Here is a 22,334-nt window from a genome sequence, read left to right as displayed (position 1 = left end):
GGGAAAGGACAGAAAGGAAACTGCTAGACTGTAAGTTCAGATCTTTACTAGTGACAACCCTCCTAATCCCCCAAAGCCAGCAACACATATTGGTCCTGGATAGATGTGCCTTTTTATGACTTATTCTGCCACCTCTTAATTTCTCAGGCTCTGCTGCTTCGCTGTTCAGCAAGAGATTCTTACCTACAGCATGCTGAGTCACAATTTCTTCTTTACTCCATAAAAACAAACCTAGAACAATTCCTCTGTAACACTTAAAGTTAAGCCTGAGAACAAGTTAATGTTTCACCCTTGCCATTCCCAGTGCTACATCAGGAAAAGGTAGTCTCAATAAATGAATTCAGTTGACTATAATTCCAAATGGCTCTTGAGAAAACAAGTTGTTCTCCATTACTACAAACTGAACAAATGTAACCTGTATATGACAAAGCCCACTGACACCACTTCCAGAAATCAGAAACTTACTTGAGAGACTGGTGTCTGATTGCCAGGCTGAGTCATAGGCATGCTTGCTGTGTTCATTCCCGGGGAAGAAGAAGGGAACTGCGTCTGTTGTAGGAACTGATTCTGACCAGAAGGCTGGCCAACTCCTGGTTGCTGCATACGTGAAGAAAATCCCATCTGTTGAAAAAGAAAAGAACTCATTTTGCACAATGTGCATATACTGCCATAACATTTTACAGAAAGAGCCCAAAACAAACATTTATCCTGTTGCAGAAGCTGATGCTTGCCACTTATCTTTAGGATACAATATCCAAAGGTTGCTTACAGCTCCTCTCAAAAGACAGGAATTATGATAATTTATCTTATAAGCTAAGCAAAAGGTTATTGATTTCAAATTGGGACTGTGACTTAAGATTTTTATTCCTTGTTCTAAGGAGGCAGCAAAAAGCCACTTCAACTTAATTTTTAGGCAGTTTTTACTACAAGGATCTAAAGGTTTGCCATAGATCAGACAGATCTTTGAGAGGAGATGCAAAAGGCAGAAATCAAAGGGCCAAGAGAATGAAGTGATCCTTGATTTATTTTTAAATTTCTTTTGTTTTTTTAAGGAAGCCACAGCCTAGAGAAGCAAACCTGCAAGCTCAACACCCTGGAGGGAAGGCACACTGACCTGGTTCATGGCCCCAGCCTGACTTAGCTGTCCAGGGTGCTGAAGAGGAGGGGTTTGCCGGGGTCCCATCGGTGACAGCTGCATGTTCATCTGGCCAAACTGATTCATTCCTGCAAGTTTATGCAAAAAAACCACTTATAAACAAAGGCCTGAATTCTCCTTTGGCCACCATTCAACATTTTGAGAAGAAATGATCTTCATTTCTTCCTAATTCTGCTTTCTAGCAAGCAGTTTTCAAGCATATATTGCCTTCTATCAACTAATTACATGGAATAATTTTAAATATAGTGTCCAAGCTACCAGAACAGTTTTTTCCCCTTGAATGACTTGTTTCCAAAACTTGTAAGTTAGAGAACTACTGGAATACACAACAAATAATGAAAAATGTCACACCTGCTGTTGAAGGTCAACTTTCTACAGAAAGCTGCATTATCTTAAGTAGATATTAGAAATTCACTTATTGAATCTCAAACTGTATCTTCACTTCCTCACGTACTTTGCATGTTGGCTATAACACATCTTGAATGCGTAACAAAGGTTCTGCCCCGTTCTTATGAGCAACAATTCTCACCACATTCTCTTTGCCACCAACATGTCCTCACCTGAGGTGGCTGGGTTCACTGTGTTTGATTGACCCCACCACCCCATGTACACATGATCAGAAGTTCCAAAAGCTCTTTATTTAACAAAGCAAGCAGCTAATGTGCAGCTCAAATTCACAAAATCATGAAATGCTATTAGTGTTTTATATATATTATACAGTTATGTAAACATTATACAATATAGCTATTTTCTTAACCAAATGGAAAAACTGCACATGAAACAAGGTCTATGACACTTCAGCAAGAGCTGCCCAATTCCAAGATTACTTAAAAAATCACAGTTGCCAACTTCCTTCAAATATTTACCTGGCTGTGCCTGCATGCGATTCATCATTTGGTTTGGCACATTGGCACGTATCAGAGTCGGGTCAGGAAGAGGACCATCTGGAAAAAAGATACCAAAATAAGTTAATGTCATTCAAAAGAACACCAGGATTTATCCACCAAACATTTTAGTGAGAATTAAACATTAAAAACCACATGTAAAAAAATATACAAATATAAAAAAATAAATGTATGCAGGCCAGCTACTAAACACTCAAAGTGTTCTCCAAATGTGAGGTAAACTCCAAAACTTCCTTGGAAATGTAATTATGTCCCATTGATAGAAATATCCTCTGACTTAGTCAGTTTTCAGAAACTGAGGACAAATTTGAAGTATGTTTTCAAGGTACAACAATGAACAGTAGTCCACAAACATTCCAGACTGCAAGAACTTCTACAGACCACTGTACAAGCACTAACTAAACTTTCAAAGGCATAAATACGTAAGTACTCCAATCCTCATACTCTGTTTAGCAACAACAATAGTGATGATCATTCTGAACAGCGTACAGCTAAATATTTATGAACATATTTCTCTTATAGCAACTGAAGTTACCTTTAAATCAATTAATTCTAGAGGTGAATCTAATGAGACTGAAGTTCTACAACATTAATCTCCACTCTCTCTATCCTCAAAGTAAGTGTAAGAGTTTACAGTATTTCAATCTGTTTGAAACACTAAATGTTTTTAGATAATTTGTGGCCATTAATTAACACATAAGCAAAGCAAAGACTTTGCAAATACTTCTGAATAAAGAGGAGGAAGTTGTTTAACTTTGAGCAAGTACCCATTAATGGCTAAATGGTCACCAGCCCACCAAAATGACAATACAGGATTTCCCTGCACCAGGTAGTCAGTAAACCAACTCTTCTTACTTGCAGACATTCCTGGCTGTGGCTGTCCCATATTGGGCCCTTGATTCATGGGAGCCTGTGGCATGCCTGGAGCATTTGGGATCATGTTTTGCTTCTGCAACCTGGTTCTTCGTTTCTCCTCCAATTCCTTCTGAATCTTATAGATCTTCTCTGCTAGCAAATGATAGTACTCCGCCTGTTGGGGGGAAATACAAGTCAGGAAAGGAGATGACACATACATTAGGAAAAGGCAACAAACAGGTCCCAGTGATTCTAAACTGCAAAGCAGCCTTACACATGCACACATTTTCGCCTGGGGGAGGTCTCTCCCCTTGCAGGGGCTGTCAGACAGATAGGAGGGCAAAAGAGGCACTGCTCGGAGCACTGCTCTCAACTGTTTAGGCCAACACCAGACATTTCTCTTCTTGTGTCCAACACTTCTCTGGGATAATCACAGTGAAGAGCTAACACTGCCTTCAGGGGACCCTAAGAAGTCTCAGTCACAGCACACCCTAACTCCTGGCACACCCAGGCAGCAGCCTGCCGTTGGTTGGTTCCTAGACCCCATCCAGCAACACCTAAACACATGCTTCCTCAGCCTGGGAGTGTCATCTGTGCTTTCACTCCTCTTCCTCCTCAATCACCATGGGATCAAGGCAGAGATCCACACGACTAGATGACGGGATGGCACCTCACCCTGCTGTTTGCTGATTCATACATATCTCCTTCCACTTTCCGTGCATATGCCACCAGATTCTCCATACGCCGATCCTTCAGTGCTGCAGGGTCAGGAGTAGGAAATATGGCTTGGACTCTGGGGGGGGAAAAGAAAATATTAAAGAAATGCAAGGAAGTGATTAGGACATCCCCACATCAGCACTAACTCCAGTGGTTTGAATACAAAGTAGTAAATCTTCTGACAGACTGCAGCACTGCTACTGCTCCCAGGGCACACTGCCCCCATGTAGATGGCTTGAGTACAGAGTGGGAAACTTCCAATACAACAATTCCAAATCAGCAGATGTAAACTCTATCTTTTGGGCTTCCGCATTCTGTTCTCATACATCCTGACAAAATTCACTCCCTAGTCCTCTAGTTTTGCAATTCAGGTTTCCTTCTGCCCCCCAAATACACCTCAGGGGCAGCAACTCACGTAACAGGAGATTGTTTTCACATTAGCTACTCACAATTTATGAACAAGGTGGTTTCGGAGATCCTGAGTAATGTCTTCGTGCCACTGCTTTCGAATTCCAGTATTGGATGGTTGAGCTGTTGGCATAGCTCCCAAACTGGCAACATTGGCGCTTTCAGTCATCATGGGGCTTCAAAAACAGAGCAAGAATTGAGGGCAAAAGTCTAGCCCAAGCTTAGTCATCTTACAGTCACAGCCTCTTTTAGAATAATGTTAGGACAAAGTGCTAGTTCAGCCATTCCCTAATCAATGGACAAACTCTGCAGAAATAGCTGCACAGACACCAAAACAACGCCACGAAAGGGTACACGCTGTTCTACCCAAGGATTTGGAAAACTGCAACAAAAGCTACAAAATCCAAAGGGAGAGATAGCCATCAATGGCATTTACCCCATTGTTTATGCAAGAAGTGCCATGAGATCAAAATAAAATCACTGGGGTATAAAGAATTCAACTCACTTTTGAGAATTCATGGTTGAATGCAACATTGAGTCAGGCAGCAAATTAGGGGGTTGAACCCCTACTCCTCCATTCACTCCCATTGGATTAGCACCTAGAAAACAAAAAAATACAGAATAAATGAAGCACCCATTTACTGTGCAAAATCAGTAATTGCTCAGCAATAACAAGGGTCTAGACTTTCAAGTACTTGGACTTTTGTGAAGGAATTTACCTGTTGCTCTCTTTAACCTCTTGCTGCAAACATTATATCCCGGAGTCCTTTCTGTGAGTCTCTAACTAAAGATCTAGCATTATCAACCACTTCTGCATTTTTGTTGAGAAGCAGTTGGGGTTTTTTTTTGTCATTCAGGGGTTTAGGATATATATATTCACTAAGGCTTCAAGAATTTAAAACATCAGTTACCACCTACATGTGACAAGGTCCCCCTCTCACCCACTCCATACTTAATGATCCTACAACTAACTCCAATGTTTGTTAAGAACGAAAATCTGACAATCCTTTGCAGGAAAAACCTCTACAAATTTGTTATGTAACAAAATCTGATTTTCTGAATCACACCAGATCTTAATCACCATAAAAAATGCCTGTTTTCTTCACACACTACAGTTAAGTCTCAAACAGTCCAGAAAAACGCAGCATACTTCTCTCTGGAACTTCCTAACAGATCACTTTTTGAAGCTGCAAGTAGCATGAAAGCCATTACCAGGCTTCACATGTATTTAGGACATCTGAATCCTACAGAATCTTTATTTCAAGCCAAATTACACACTGCATATGTGAGAAATCCACTGAAATTAAGCATATCAAGCCTAATACATACCTCTAACATCACAACCAAGTACTTAACAGATTTTTCATATGGTTGCCTCCAAGTCTCCCTTCCCTTAGTCCCTTTCTTCTCCTTCCCAAACTCACTTTGCCATCTGAGAGCATGTTGGTATGCAAGACAACTGTCAACCCTTACCTTAAATCTCCCTTTTCAACTGCCAGCACCCACCATTTGTTTGAGCCACTTAAAACTGCATCTTTTCATACTGCAGTCCTCACCAAATCCTGTTGTTTCTCCTGAACTAGCCCTGTTGTTCTGTAGGCCGTGACCTGGTAATTCCTGTCTCACCTGTTGTAATTCCCTTTCCTGCTCCTTATAAGGAAATAACAGTCAAAGTCCTACACTCTCCATGTTTGTCCTTTCTACATTAAGCTGTAGTTCTTCCCTTTCCGAGAGCTTTTTTCAATCCCATTTCATTGGATTTTCTAAACAGTTCTACATGGAATACCTGCTAAGATTGCACAGAACTGTCTATAAATAATTACATGCATAAAAAAATTTGAACCATTTTGCTTCAGAAAAATGAATGACATTCCTTGCAACCTTTGAAGACCCTCACCATAACATTTTGGAGCTTCTAGAAATTCATCTATTTGTAAAACACTCTTAATGCACAGTAGAAAACTGTATTATTTTAATCCAACTCTTTTCAGACTAAGGTCTCAGGACCATTTCCCTCCCCTTCTTTTTTAAAAAAGGTTTTTACACATTGGAAGCCAAAGTTTTAGCAGTACACAAGTCACACACAACCTATGAGGGCAAGTTATCTCATTAACAAGTCTACTCTACCCGACAGCCTTTTCCTGAGTAACTCAGGAGTAGCATTCCCTTTGGTGCAGAAACACACATCAAAATGCAGCCTGCAACCAACTGCTTCTTTCCTCTGCAATCTCTCATTCCATACACAAGCTTGTCATGGGACACATAGGCAGGATCACTGCAAAGCTATAAAAGTTTGTGATAAATCACTGTGAGCTCATCTTTCATCTTTTCTGTTAAAAAAGTCACATCTACTTATGCAATTCAAGCAAATAGCGAGCAGTGAGGAAAAAATCCTGTGATGTAACCTCAAACTATCAAACTTAGATTTGACAGTTAAAGATGACTTTATTTGACACCAGTGATAGCCAGGTTCCAATTAAATGCACTTCGAATTAAAATTCTTATCCAGATTTTTATGATGCTGCAATAAGCTATCCAGACAATTTACAGTTACATGAAACCACATGACAGGATTCAGGGAGAGTGCCAGTTATCTCCTATTTTTCATTTTTAAAACAAATATTACATGTCTGAGATACAAATGTAAAAGCTGCATTCTGAGTGACAAGGAAGTACACTTGAATACTGGCATTCCAATGCATGCATATCCAATTAAAAACTCCCCAATAGCCCGAAACTTGCATTACTGCGCAATTATAAAGCTACACAAAATACAAAAAAAAAGTGCCTTGGAAAATTGATTCTGAAAAAAAATAGAATTTTTCCAAAGAAACTACTTTTCCCAGAGAGCTTGTTTTCCAGGTGAAGGCACCTGGCCCTCTGAATGTTCCTGTTCCACTGAGTAGCTTACTATCCCAAGTGTACAACATCGCAAAAGCCATACCTTTGGCAAATGAGCTAGCAGTACTAAGCTAGTAGGTTAAGGAAATTTGCATTAGATGTAGCATGGGAAAGTTGCCGGTAGTTTGCATTTTAACACTAACAGATAAACTTACTCATAGGATTCATAGGGCGCAGACCCTGGGGTGACTGTCCCTGTTGCTGATTCTTCACTTGAGCCTGGGGCTGTGTCTGCATCTGGTTCCCTTGATAGGTCAGTCCAAGGGCTGCGTAGGCTCTCTCGATGGAGCTGGGGTCTATCTGACTGGTAGTGTTTATGCTGGGCGTTGTCTGCTGCCCCACGCCCACAGAGCCTGTATTTGCAAGTCCGACTGCAGCTCCGCCCAGCAGCGCTGGAAGAGACACACCAAGTCAATAAGGACAGCAGAAGTCAGTCAAAGAGGTCTACGAGTACAGGGAAACACAGAGCACACTGGCTGTTCAAAACCAAAACATCTGCTTCTAGAAGCATGCAGTGAATGGTCTAGGTCTGGAAAACCTGGCCCATGAAACAGAGAGACAAGTTTTAACACAACCAGCCAATCCAACAACATGCTGTTTTCCCTTTGTGCTGCTCAGAGAAAATCCATCTCTTAAGTATTTAGGACACATCTCTTTGCTTCAAACTGAAAATGGAGGCACACCATGTCAGAGAGACATGGCAGAAGGGTACATACAGCTCCCCAGCAGTCACTGTAATGCCTCTTTTTTTTTTATTATTTTCTTTAACCAAGAAATATCTTGGTTCACATATAGTCATGAGAAGACCCCATAGGAACATTAAAGAAATGAGAAAGAAAAACCACACAGGTAACACTACGGCAAAAATCTTGCCAAACTTTTTGGCAGGGAACCCAAGGGGACATAAAGAGAAGGGGTAAGTTACATCTGATACAAAAAAAGAATGAAGACAGAACCAAATATCAGGGCTGAAATGACACAAAACGTGCATGTGCATGCACGTCTGTGTCCAGAAACCGTCCAGCTGGAAGAAGTGCTAGTGAAGAGCCAATCATTTGGTTGAGAGAGTTATGACTTGTTCCCCTTACCACTCTCCTGCTAGAATAATCCAATAAAGTTGGAAAACTTTCACAAACACTAGCTATCAGAGCCAGAAAAATACTCTGGGACTAAAACAAGAGGAAAATTTCATATTACCTGTTCCCAGGTTTGAGAGTATCACCACTACCACATGGGTGCAAGGAAGTTTAACTCCCAACATGCATTTTATGGTTTATTCAATACACAGAATTCCTCAGTAGACTTACATTGCTGATTTCTTTTGTCCCCAGCATTTTTGAGAGGCAAACATACAGGACAGTCATGTCTTGTACAATTCTTCCAGTGCGAGATGATTTGTCGGGAAGACGCGCAATGTGCCACTGAGAAAGAGAGGGAATGAAAAACTTTTAGAAACTACTGCCAGTATCTCCTCACGGTCAACACAAACTGGGTAGGGAGCAACATTTTCTCTCAGAGCACACATCTGTATCAACACAGGTCAGTTAAGTATTACTTGAAATAGTTCAGCACTACTAGCTCTGAAAATGTAGTTAGATTTTTTCAAGTACTATTGGCTCAACTAAAGCTTACTTAAAAGCCCAGTGTGATACACCCAAGATTATGCCCCCTTGGCTTAAAGGGTAATGCCATATAGCTCAGGCATCAGACAGACTGTACCACACAACTGAAATGTCAGCAGTTGGCACAATCCGGATGAGCCTAGGCTACCAAAAAGGTAGCCTACATTTTAGTTAACTACTAGAACAGAGAGGTTGCCAGTGCCAGAAACAGCCAAATTCATGGCTAGTTATTGTTCAAGATTCATCTCTTCAGCTGAAGGGAGGCAGGTAGATTCCTACTTGCAGATCCTGCCTTCAAAAGGGGACAGGTAAGTCAACAAAATTCTACTTCCCAAGCCACCCATTAGTTCATCTCTTTCTAGGAGCCCTTTTCCTTCTTCAAATGTTGAACCCATCCATATAACCACTCCTCCACTTACCCTGGCAAGATTTGCCAGCCTGACAGTGTGTCATGTGGTTCAAGACATTCTTCATGGTTCGGCAGTGAGGGAGGTTGCACTGTCGCACCTCCCCGTTGGCCTGTTCTCGACGCTGACACTTGTGAGCGTGTAAGAGGAGAACTAGTTGCTGCTGAATGAGCTTGCGTTTTTCTGGATCTGCTGTTGGCGCTCCAGACCCCATTCCTTGAGAAGCTGCTGGCCCCATCCCAGCTTGCTGAACCTGGGGAGCCTGCTGCTGGCCCTGGAGAAGGTGAAGAAGAAATTCCCACAAGTAAATTTATTTTTGAAAATAATTTAGTAAGCAAACAGCAAAGCAAGAAAGAGTCCGAGAAGCAACAACTACATTCTATGATTAAGGAAATAGCCCACCTATCTGTAGTTCTGGAAGACTCATTAAATATATGCCTTAGCAACAGTGCTGGCAATTCTCTTGCCAGCCACAATTTCCTTCCCATATCGCTCTATTAGTCCTAGCCCTGGCCTTATCAACAGTCAGCAGAACTTTGCATGTGCTCACAGGTTAATTTGCAGTGCTAGAATAACCAGAAAATATTAACAGTACTATGATCTCAAATCTCCTCCTCATTTTGGAGGTTAAAAAGTTGCACCCACAATTATTACATTAATAGAAGAAAGCACATTTTAGAGTGAATTGTTTTCTCTATTGCAGTACAAGGTGTCTTGATTTGACTCTTCCTAGAAAAGGAGAATGAAAGGGAAGTCCTGGGAACCTTTTAACCTTTTTTCATTGTCAAACTCACACATAGGCATTCAAAACAAGCATCTCCTAGCCTCTGCTAGAGGTGAAGCACAACCTCATGATAATACACACCACAGAACTAACATCAGCTATGGCAACATCTGGTATGCCTTCTCTGCTTCTGTTTATTTCTTTAGTACTCTTTGTATTTCTTCTAGGTGACATTTGAGGAGTATTTAGCAAAGAAGAACAGCTCAGGGACTCTATGTTGCTTGTACCATTTCAGTTCAACAGACTTCAACTTCCAACATTCTTCCTAGAGGTTTTAGAGGATGTTTCGGGAGATGTCCAGATTTTTAGATGTCATCTACCTGTACTCCTAAACCCCAGTTCTCCTGTAGCTCTTAAGTACTAGTATTAACCTTTCATTCTACAGGGAGACTTCACCAAGTAGTCAGGTCCTCAGGGTTTGTATATGTTCCAATATGACCATGACTGTCTTGTTTGCAGCCTGTTGTTCTAGATAACAGCTGAGATAGCAGCAACTTTTCATTCCTAGATTCAGCTGGGTACCAGTTCAGCTTCAAGTTATATGCTCTGCACTGAACACAAACCTGACAGCTGGGGTTCTGAACAGGTTTTGGCTGCTTTTTTATTGGTTCATACAGCCAAGTGGTTTGCTAGACTTCCAATGTTTCATGCTCAACTTAAAGAAACACTAAATAAACCTCATAGGATTGAGCTCTTTTTAGTTTAAAGGTACTAAAGTTAACTGGAAATGGTTTTTCAGCAACAGTTACTAAGATAAAGAGACTGACCCTCCCAGGGGGTGTGTGGGAATGAAATCTGAAGCAAGGAGAAACACAAGCTATATTCAGAAATATGAATTTTTTCCTAAATTAAAAAAAAAAAAACATAGGGGTGGGAAAACCCACAGGACATGTTGCATGTCATACCCCTAACCAATTTAAGCTCTGAAAATAATGAGGCATCAGTGTTAAGCTCAAGCTAGGGAATCCAGTGTTAAGGCATGTGGTGAGGCACTGGCATTTATAAGCTTGGGCCATCCACTTTTCCCACCACTCTTACTTCCCCCTTTCTTTAAGTCCTGATGCAATAAGAGTGTGGAGGGAAAAGGGGAAGGCATCAGGGCTACTACAGTTGCCAGGAAACCTCCAGGACTGTTGTGTGTGTTCATGTAATTCACAACAAGAAAAAACACGAGTGGGGTCTCCAAGCCCTATCATAGGGAATACCTGTCTGAGAAGAGACACTCCTCTCTCCCAAAAGTATCAGTGAGTACAACCAGGAAAAAATCCTGCAGACAGAGCTACTCTGAGGAGAAGGGTTACAATAGAGCAACCACAAAAGGGATGGGAGAGGAGAGCAGAGGTGTCCAAACAGGTAGCAAAGTTCACTTCAGTTAAGGAGCTCCATTTCATTTTCCCTGTTAGCAGGGTTTGAAGGGCCAAGAGTGGAGATGTAGCTTATCAACACAGAAAGCATAACTCAGTCCTCTCCTTCATATCAGTCTTCTTATGAGTTGAAGCAAGTGCACCCTGTGGGGATTCAGAGCACATACTCACACTGGGTATGGCAGCTGCAAAAAACACAACATGGCAAGGCCAGAGCGTGTTGCTCCCCTTTGATCTACTGCAATGTTTTCTGGAGACACTTTTCATTCTACTTACCAAGTTAGGCATTCCTGCCCCAGGAACTTGCTTCTTGTCCATTGGAAACTGTGGTAAGCTATTCTGCAGTCCAGCTTTATTCTGCATCTGAGGCCCAAGTCCACTGGCTCCAATCTGCTGCCCAGTATTTTGACTATATGGCTGGCCATATGGACTGGGATTGCTCATCATTCCCATCTAGAAATTAAAATGGTAAGACAGCTTAAGTTCACAATGTAAAAGGCAAATTAATACTTCAGAGCAAGAGTGATCATAACCAGGAATGAGCTGCAAAGCAATATAGATCCACATGCTTCCCTTGCTTCTTCATGTTCATGTATTTACTCATCACATAACATTAACAGAAAGTTCCTATAAATACGACAAAGCCAACTTACCAACCTTTGAGGTCAGACTGGACAAAATTGGCCTGATTATTTCTTTAGAAAATATTTGGTTCAACAGATTTCTTATTTCAGCTTTCTGAAACACAAATTTGTACCATGGACTACATGACCCAAGTCTGGAAGCTTTCTCCTCTCTACACTTGTGCAGACTCCAAATGGAGACAAATACCATATTCGTTCATATCAGCAGAGTTTATCCCAAAAACATCCTACCCAGCTGCTAGCACTCCCACAGCTCCTCTCCAGATAGCCATAACAATGCATGCCTGCATTATCGGTACACAAACATTTTCAATTTAAGAATACACCATAGTCACAGGTTAGCACCTCACACAGCCACAGTAGCTAGTTTGCAGTGAGTAGTACTAGAGGTCAAAGGAGATGGTAGGCAGGAACTCTGCAAACAAAACAAATCTACTGAGCCATTCATTCACAGAGGAAACAGATTCATGTTTCATACAAGCCATATGCATATTCAACAGTTTTAGCAAACTAGAATATACTATTTGTTGCCTTGGAATGCCATAGAACCTGAAGGAAAATGAGCAATCTTACCAATTAAGTTGTTTGTCCTCTGACATTTTTTTCCATTCCTTGCATTCTTATGTATTTTTTATGGGAAATCTGGCTTTCTAGGACCAAAACAACTAGCCATAGAGGACCAGAAAAACTGGAGATTTTTGCTCAGATTACCAAGATCTTACCACTACTCAGGCAGGATCTTCAAGGAGACACAACTTCTAATAACAGAGGCACAAAAGTACTTTAAAGAGCTGTACTGTTTCAACTCACATTAGCATTTGACTAGACAATGTCCAGTCTCCTTAATATCTTTTGGTTCAAAGCATTTTCCTGCATCCAAAAAAGTGCATAGTAGCTCCTATGGTAGGTTTGTTTCCAATTACTGCTACACTTATTCTCAAAGCATCCTCCCTTGCTTCTGCTCCTTACCACGCTTCTCCAACCCACATAGAGAAGTAACCAACATGCCCTGAGATTACCTGTGATTAGTTACACTTTCCTTTTTCAGGCTGTAACAACCTCCAATCTATCATAATAGCCTTCAGGTTGCAGTTACAAAATAAAGCAGGATCAAACTCAAGCTACAGGAGAAGGAATACAAAATTCACTATAGAACCTGCCACTTAGACATCTGATATGCACAAGTGAATTCACTTGAGGACAGCCCCCCTCCTCCACACATAAGCAATAACCATAATCACACAGCAGTAATTCATTAGAGAGCAATGAAAAGAATCTCTACACATGGCAGAAAAACAAACTAGGCAATGATCAGGCAGAATTAAAAAGCCTTCCTTTACTCTGTCTTTTTCCTCTGCTGTGTCTCAACTGCAATGAACACACATATGATGACCAATGAAGCAGCTGCTGCCAAAAACAGAACAGGTAAGACTCAAACCCTCCCTTCCTCTCCCTCAGAAGATAAGATCTTATGTGCAAACTGAGCAGAAGGGAAAAAAGAAAAGTATAAGGAGTCAGCAAACACACTTTCAGAAATACTTCCCATCATCACTGTTGTCTCAAATTGAGCAACATGTTCAAGGCTTAGTGAGAATTATTTCCTTAAGAAAACAAGTCACGTTTTCCTGTAAGATAGCCTGATCCCTTTGGTTCCAGAGAGGGTTTTGAAAACAGGTACATCTCCAAACCTATAAATTTCTAAGCAAAGTTTTCAAGTTCATTAACAATGATAACTACCAAAGTCACCTGACAGCTGAGAGTATACTAAAGCATAGACTACACTGGCCATCACTATCACCAACCCCAATTTGACTTTTGTAACTTATGCTGCTATTTGTCTTTAAAAAAAAATCAAACCAAACCAAACAAAAAAAAACCCAAAAAACCCAAAACCCAAACCAAACAACTCAGAATTAAAGGCTGAAGGCACATTTTCACACCTTGATGTCACAGAGAGAAATCAAGATGCCTAACTCAGACAACTTTAGATATCACACATTGATACCAAAGGATTCAGAATAACTGTGGCCTAATGAGCCAACTCTGTCCTGACTGCAGGGGAAGGAACCAAACCTCAGCTTAGAAAAAGCTACATCACTTTTGCTATCTCACCTAAAACAGTTTCCTAATGAAACTCAGGGACGAGGCTGCACCATGCCAATCAACATTTGTATTTGCAACAAAGCTGGACACAAATTTTATGTGAAGCACCTGACTTTTTCAAATGTACTAATCAAGTTGCTGCAGCACAAAGATCTCTGATGCTTTCTCAAGCATTAGCCACTGGTACTGTCTGGGGTGCAAGACCAGCCCCCTCAAACAGGGCTGCCTCCATGGCAGAAGCACAGGGTTCCACTCTCCCTCCACCTTGCTGTACACCAAGGCACCTGGCAGTAGAACACTACATGCCCAGCTCAGCCCAGCTGCTTCTGACAGCGGTAATTTCAGCTTACAGGAGAGGCAAACACCAGAGAAGTCTAGGCCAGGTTGGAAGTCAAGCATGCCAAGCTGACTCCAAAAGCCAAACATTCAAGCAACACCTAAAGAAGGATGCTAAAAAACAAATGCCTCAATGTCTCCTGGAACAAATCAGCTGCCATTATTTGGTCCAGGTGAGACTGACACCTGCCATATCCACAGAGGAACCTCAAAGCAATGGCCCCCAGTCCTGCCACCACAGACCCATTAACCTGAAACCAACCAACTGCACGCAACTCTAGACTGAGTCAAGAGAAGGGTCATTTGGGAGATTCTTCACCTGGCACAAGGTGACCTTGTGACCCTCCAGAAGAAGCAGGAACATGCTCATGTCATTTGCTGTGACATGTTGAGAAACATGAATAAAAGAAAACAAAGGGGAAGAAATGCATGGCCTCGTGACTACAGAAGGAAGATCAGTAGGAAACAACCAGAAAGACTAATATACAGTTTCTCATCACATTAATGATCTGTTGGGAAGGGTAAATAAACAATCCAGTGCAGAAGAACCAGCCAAAGAAAGGTGGTGTTAGCGCCACTGTATCAGACAAGTACAAGGCTTCATCTGCAATACCATGCAAAAACAGAGATGGTTGAAATACAGTTACAAGTCAGAGAGTCCAACCTCTACTCACTCTTCCTGGCCACCATTTCCTTTCACTGCTTTTCCTATTACTCTTCATATCCATCTGAAGTTTTTCTTCCTCTCCTCACAGCTTCAACTTACTTTCATCACATATGCAAGAACTTGCACAAAAGGAAGAACAGACAGAAATCCAATTCACAGTAAAGAGGAAGAAAACAAGAAAGATCATAAAATATGATAATATGTGGCTAATAGAAGGCAAAGGTAATTTCAGATGGTTTTACCTCCTACATACACAATGGAAACAACTTGACTTTCCTGCCTCTCATGGAAGGAGGTCTCTCACCATGGATAACGTGAGTTCAGGAAACGTTCCCAAGCTCATGCAGTATCGGATAGACTGGGGGAGTATCTGAGCAGCCTTAAGAAGAATAACTACAAAAGTGGAGGAAATTCCCCAAGGTTTTGTTCTAATGCCATGGAACACCTGTATCTTCAGTTCAGAAGATGGTCAAGTAACTCTGCTTCTAGTTTAACTGTTGATACTATGGAGTACAAATTTAGGAGGAACACGTGCTACAACTATGCACATAGACATTACAAATATTCTACCTCTGACTTTGTAAAATATTGCCATTGAATCTTCTTAACAGAGGTTAAACTGATAAAGTCAAACGTATTCATTAGAATAGCAGAGAACTCTGTACATACTCAAACAGTGAGCCAAATGGCAAAGAATTACTACTGAAACTCCAAACATTTCAAGTGAAATACTCACACAGCAGAGGTAGCAGTAATGCCCTCACTAATCTGAATTTCCACTTCATTACTAGAGTAAAGGAAACATTTCTTGAATCAGTGGGAGGTGAGATCTAAGTGACCTGAGGGTCAGGTGAACTTTGTCACTTTGTGCTATGACATAAATGCATACATCAACTTATACACAAAATAACCTCCTCCCCTAATAAGAGGCTGGACAGTAAGATCCTAACTTGGCACTCTCAATAGAACCCAGTGGAACAATAAAATGAAGGTTTTGACTAGATATGATTCCAAATGAAGAATGGTTCAAAACAGGAAACATGATTTTTTTTTTTTTAGCAAATTCAAGCTCTATAATAAGTTATCTGCTTATATTTGAGTCAATCAAATCTGTAAATCTATCTAGTGAAACAAAAAGCCTGAAAAATGAATAGACACTGAAAGAATCCAAGCCTTACAAACAAATTCCAAAACACTATTTTAAGAGTAATAGGCATGTCTGTTGTCCTCTTAACTTGCTCAAAACCAGAGAAAACATATAAAACCACACAGAAAACAAAAAACTATTCAAGCAAAACTTGTTACAATTCCTTTCCTCTCCAAACTTGTAACACTTCCTTTCAGGGTAGACTTTCACAGGCATTTTTAAACTGGTACTGTCACCAAAGCAGGATTCACACCCTTCTCTGACTGGCAAGATCCTTTAAAAAATCCTCTCCCTAATTCAGAGATACTAGTTTTTCAATGGATAAATGTAAACTGGACACAAAAACCAATTCAAAGTAAAACAACTTCTTTTAAAATGACCACATGAGTTTCAATTCAAGTCTGGATTAGTTCTTCAACACAGCCTATCTTCCAACTGGCACAGCGATGGCATCCAAAGGGACTGCTTACATCAGACATAAAACTACAGCATTAAACCACAGGATGTAAGGCATCAGATCATGACAGGACAAGTTTATATGTACAAATCAATCGTTTACATTGACATTTGGGATTTCAAGTCCTAAAAAGTAATGTGCACAACTAGTTGGGAAGCTGGGAAGCGCATGACTAAAACGCAAAGCAAGTGTTCCACTCTATTGCTAGTCAATGTTTTGGGAAGAGAGGAAGAAAACTGTTCAGTAACTCCCCAGGATAACAGAACAAAGTTGAAATGTAACCAATTTTGCTTTCCAAATTAACTTGCCACTTGCAGCTCATCTTTACTGTTAGAAGAGCATAACATTCTCCCTTACAATTAGTTCACATGACAGAAACCTAAGCTATTCCTCCATCCAAACCACTGCACAAAACACACCACTGTTTCGCTGAGAGAGAAGTCAGAGGCAACTCTCCCATCACCTGAAAGGGCTGACTTTGGCAAGCTAACATGGTGAAGTTGACAATCATAACCAAAGCATCTGGTCTGTTTTTTTCCCCTCCTACTGAAGGAGAGCTTCTGGATAATGCACATTTTTTGCAGCAATGAAGCAAACCTACAGAAGTTATCACGCAAACCCCCACATTAACAGCAACACAGTACTAAATTTACCAATTAGAAAAACTGGCTTTTAAAAACAACTTAAGGTCCTCTGTTTTCATCTACTTTTTGAAGATTTGTAGGTGGGAAAAACCAAAAAGCAGATGGGTGGAGAAATAAAATAAATGGTCAGACATTGCTGTTGTCAGACTTTGCTAACTCCACTGTATGAAGTGAAACACAGGCTCCCTGCCAACAACCAAACTGATTGAAGACATTCTGGAATTTCAGCCTCCATTTCAGACTGTTCTTTCTCATCTGGCAGTTTCAACTCCTTTATGAAGGCTGTACCCACCATACTTACACAAAAAGTCTCAGGACTTTTTTATCAGCAATTAAAGAGTTCTTCAGTATTTTTAATCAGTCTGGGACTATGAACTAAAAAACAGAAGTTATCACGTATTTGGTTTGAATATTCCCCAAAGCATAAAGTGTTCTTACTTTAGATGTACAGCACATTTTGGAATTTAAGTAAGGGAGGAAGACAATTTTAGACTACATCAGCCAAAAGCTTGGTTTTATGTCCTTTCCTTACTTCTAGATAAATAAGTTTATTATACTGCATAACCCTACTTTAGCTCTGATAACTAAGGATTAAGAAGTTGCATTTCATCCAAACACCCACTATATCAATTTTTGACTTCTGAATACAGCTTTCTGAAGATCAAATTTATTTTTTTTTTTTTTACAGCCAAGGAATAATGAATATTATATAATTCCAATACAAGAATACTTCTAAGTAGCTACACATTTCTTACCACCGTAAGCTGCATATAAATTTTCTACTATAGTAATCAAGCTTTGCAACAACTTTCCTATCAGGCAAAAATATCTGAAACGACGAGACCACAAAATCAACTCCTTACTGAACATATATGTAGAGATGCACACCAGAACTGTAGTTAGCAGCACATTGAGCTTAAGCAAACAGTTAAGATCAAAGAACTTCATAATTAACAAGACACCAAAGTTATTAACACACAGCGTAACTTATGTCTCAAATACATTTATAGACTATGTTATTATCATGCCTAGCCCTCTAAGTGGACTGATTTTAGGCATTCTAAGACAGATTTAGGTATTGCAGAGCACCTTAAAAAAAAACTCTCCCCTCTTTAGCCAAGAAACATAAAACACCCATCTAAAGTGAACTGAAACATTTAATATTTTCTAGGCTTTTGATCAAAACACTAAAAACTGGAGAATCAATACTCAAGTGGCTACTACTCTAAGACAGCTAATTGTGCATGACAAAAATTAAATTTAGGCACCTTTTTGTCATTTAAACCACTAGGGTCTTCTCTTGTCTTTTCAGTGACTCATGACAACTTTCTTCCGATCTCCTGAATTACAAAAGCACATTTATTTCCCTCTCCAGTATAAAAAGATTTTTTTTTCAGCTTTCTGGTTTGCTCTCCTATAGACAAAGCCATTGTGAATATTAAAACTAGAACTGAGTTGGATCAACAGTCTTAAGAACCTAACATTTGTCTTCAGGTGTTTACACAAGCATTCATTCTCCACCATTAACTCAAATACCTATTCCTTAACAAGGCCAATGTAAGTCTTGGCACATACAGTGAGTGCATCAGTCTATTCAAACCTGTATGTGCCTCTCAGCATATGCCACAGCATAAACACTCAGCTGATCTTGGACAACAGATACTTCCATTGACTGTCACACAGAAAAAAAAGCACCACAACATCCTGATAGATTCCCACGACACTCACAATACCAGCATCACATCAGATGGGAAAATACAGTTGTGGACAAAGCATAGAACAGAATAAAATACAATCAAGTTACTTTTCAATGTTGTTGATAATCTATACTGCCACAATAGGCTTTTTAATCTAGCCATAGTCTTGCTTGTTGTGCAAGATTCAATTCTCACTTCGTATGACTGTCACAAATTCCACTTTAGCAGCATATAAACTATTTACCCCATGATACAGGATTCTTAAAGAAAAAAAACAACCTATAGAACCCATACTGCAGAGGAATAAATTTTACAAAATAAAGTCAACAGTGATAAGGAAGGTAATAAAATTTAGCTCATCTTACCTTGTTCATGGCCCCAGGCTGTGGCCCTCTCAGTCCAGCCTGCCCTCCCATCTGTGGAGAGCCTTGTTGCAGTGTCTCAGCCAGCAAGTTACCGGCAGTCCCCATTCCCGGGTTTGGGTACGGCATATTGGGCCGCCCTCTGCCCGCTCCAATTGAACCGTTCATGACTTGCCCCTGCATCATCCCCTGTCCGTTGCCTGCTGCCAACATCCCAGGATTCATGCCAGCATTCATCCCTGTGTTCATTCCCATGCCAGGCTGGTTAACTGGACTGTTTACTGTTGGCATCATTCCTGCTGTGGATTGGGCAGAAGGACCCTGGTTTGGTCCGCTTGCACTCATCGCCATATTGGGAGAAGTCAACCCAGCCTGTGCCATGGGGCTTTTCACCATGCTGTTTAACATTCCCATTCCAGGACTATTTTGTTGGGTTTGACTGGCCATGCCCTGGCCAGGGCCACCAACCCCCATGTTCAGATTTGGGGAGCTACCAGCCCGTAGAAGTTCAGACAGCTGCTTGTGTTTAGAGGCAGCATCTTGTGCCAAGCCAAGGCTGGTCTGCAGCTGATTAATGTCACCACCATTGGTGAGTCCCAGTTCTGTGGAGCTGATCAGTTCATCTGGCAAGTCATGTTCCAGATCAAAGAGCGATCCAAAATCTGAAAAACAAAACCAATTGTATATGAGGTCAGAGCAAGTAATAGTGTCTTGAAGGAATATCTGTTCATTGGTTTCTATTTTTTAATTTCAAGTAACTAGCAAAACTCAACTTTTTATGTTTGAGTAAAATTCCCCTATCAGTCGTTATCGAAAACTATCCAGTTTGTCTGGATAAAAGTAATTTCTAAACTTTACAGAGTCTAAACTAGAGAAGACCATTCCACGTCACTCTCCTACAATTTGTGCCAAAGATCACTGGATATCAGACTATGCTCTCTCACCTTGGGAAATTTGTGAAGAGAGGAGTGAAAAAATTACATTAAAATCTCCATGCCTAAGTGGAGACTAGTGACAAGTGGTGTTCCTCAGGGATCAGTATCAGGGCTGGCACTATTTAAAGTCTTTGATGGCAACACAAACAGTGGGATCAGGTGCGCCCTCAGCAAACTGGCTGACAATACCAAGCTGTGTGGTGCAGTTGACACGCTGGAGGGAAGGGATGCCATCCAGAGGGACCTTGAGAAATCTGAGAAGTAGGTCCATGGGAGCCTCATGAAGTTCAACAAGGCCATGAGCAAGTGCTGGACATGGGTCACGGCAATCCAAAGCACAAATACAGCCTGTGTGGAGAATGCATTGAGAGCAGCCCTGAGGAGAAAGACTTGGGGTGTTGGTCTACTTTGCTCTCATGCAAGTCCATCTGGAGTACTACATCCAGGTCTGAGGCTCCCGATATAAGGAGGACGTGGATCCAGAGGAGGACCACGAAGATGATCAGAGAGCTGGAGCACCTCTCCTATGAAGACAGAGTTGGAGTTGTTCAGTCTGGAGAAAAGAAGGCTCCAGAAAGACCTTACAGCACCTTTCACTACCTAAAGGGGCTACACAAGAGCTGGAGAGGGACTTTTTACAAGGGCATGTAGTGATAGGACAAGGGGGAATGGCTTCAAACTGAGAGAGATTAGATGGAGGTTAGATATAGCAAGAAGTTCTTCACTGAGAGGGTGGGGAGGCACAGGAACAGGTTGCTCAGAAAAGCTGTGGATGCCCCACACCCCTGGAACTGTTCAAGGCCAGGTTGGATGGGGTTTTGAGCAATATGGTCTAGTGGAAGGTGTCCCTGCCCACGGCAGGAGGGTTGGAACAAGATGATCTTTAAGGCTGCTTCCAACCCAAACCATTCTGTCATTCTGTGAAAAGCTGAGGCACGACTAGGCTGTAAAACAATGTTTGGAATTTGAGAACACCTAAAAAGAGTAATTTTTTTGATCTTAACTATTGAAATATTTCAGCACCACTTTGCCAGAAAGGTCATTTCATGGATGCTCTGTCGGAGGTGTAGCACTGCATTTTCAAAAACTTCAATCTAAGCAATAACCTAAAATACTACTCATCTCAGCAACTGCATTTAAAAGGCCATGTCAATTGCAGTGAATTTCTGAGGGGCTGGCAAGATGGTTTGGTCCAAATATTAGCAGAAAAAGACTACAGCTGAACAGTAGTAAGTCAGAAAAGCTCATGAGCGTTACAAATTTGTTTAAAATGTTTCACACAATACCATACCCAAACTGCCAAACTCCTGTAGTAAGAGTCTCTACAACTTTCCAACTGTTATCACAGATAAGATCATGACGTTCAGAATTCTGAAAATATCATATAAGGTTGGCAAGAATGCAGGCATACCACAACTGAGATTTTATAACTCCATTTATATACTACATTGCTACAAAGCACCAGAGACAGAATGAAAGTTTCTACTAAAGAACTGTTTTAAACTATTAAAATCAGTTAGCCCATTCTTTATTAACATAAATCTTGTGCTAGAAGTTATGCTTTGCAAGGCACACTAAGGACTGATCTTTCATTTGCATGACTGGTATTTTTGAAGATTCAGAAGTGAAAGAACAATGAGGAGAATAAATATTTGTTCAAGTTCTTCCATTTAAAATTACTAATTTAGAGTTGTGTGTCAGTAGACTTATCTCAAAACACACTATACACACACACCACCCTGCTTCCCCCCCCCCAAAAAAAAACAAACAAAATCAAAGACAACATACAATGTTCAGTGTTAGGTTAAAAAGTAAATATTGATGAGTATGGGAAGAGTTACAGTGGAAAAGACCCTCAAATTAGAGATCAAGGAAATAGAGAAACCAATCAGAAAAAATGGTGATATCTTAACACAGCTTAAACAGGCATCTTAGGAAGTCTGTTAGGACACCATGAACAGGCAAATGTTGAAGCACTATATCCAGAAAACACTCTGGCTAATAACCTGACAAATAGCCCACGAGTGAGGAAAGAGCAGAAGATACAATCACGAGTCCACAAGTTAGTCTGTTGTCCTTAATGATGAACAAACAAAGCTGAAAACAAAAGTTGAGTGTCTGGAAAGAACAAGAGCCAGTACAAACCCTGTACCTACAATACAACCATCATGGCAGCAGACAGCCACCTCCCATCAGCACCCACACAGCTCAAAGGCCAGGTTT

The 22,334-nt window shown here is 40.8% G+C and overlaps 1 protein-coding gene across 1 annotated transcript in view; it reads right to left on the bottom strand.

The window, feature by feature from the left end:
• The window catches only part of EP300 (E1A binding protein p300), a 58,875-nt gene that overhangs the window by 24,895 nt on the left and 11,646 nt on the right, over positions 1–22,334 (bottom strand). The window contains exons 2-13 of the mRNA XM_018080532.3: positions 19,180–19,838; positions 11,396–11,572; positions 8,984–9,245; positions 8,250–8,363; positions 7,098–7,334; positions 4,547–4,640; positions 4,083–4,217; positions 3,592–3,709; positions 2,917–3,091; positions 2,023–2,100; positions 1,115–1,224; positions 466–621 (exon numbers count right to left, since the gene is read on the bottom strand). Coding sequence (XP_017936021.2) covers positions 466–621; positions 1,115–1,224; positions 2,023–2,100; positions 2,917–3,091; positions 3,592–3,709; positions 4,083–4,217; positions 4,547–4,640; positions 7,098–7,334; positions 8,250–8,363; positions 8,984–9,245; positions 11,396–11,572; positions 19,180–19,838 — 2,315 coding nt within the window. The remainder of the gene's footprint in view (positions 1–465; positions 622–1,114; positions 1,225–2,022; positions 2,101–2,916; positions 3,092–3,591; positions 3,710–4,082; positions 4,218–4,546; positions 4,641–7,097; positions 7,335–8,249; positions 8,364–8,983; positions 9,246–11,395; positions 11,573–19,179; positions 19,839–22,334) is intronic.

The sequence above is a fragment of the Manacus vitellinus genome, unplaced genomic scaffold (genome assembly GCF_001715985.3).
Source record: "Manacus vitellinus isolate BGI_N305 unplaced genomic scaffold, ASM171598v3 scaffold_5_pilon, whole genome shotgun sequence".
Taxonomy (NCBI): domain Eukaryota; kingdom Metazoa; phylum Chordata; class Aves; order Passeriformes; family Pipridae; genus Manacus; species Manacus vitellinus.
This window is presented reverse-complemented; position numbering and strand designations above follow the sequence as displayed.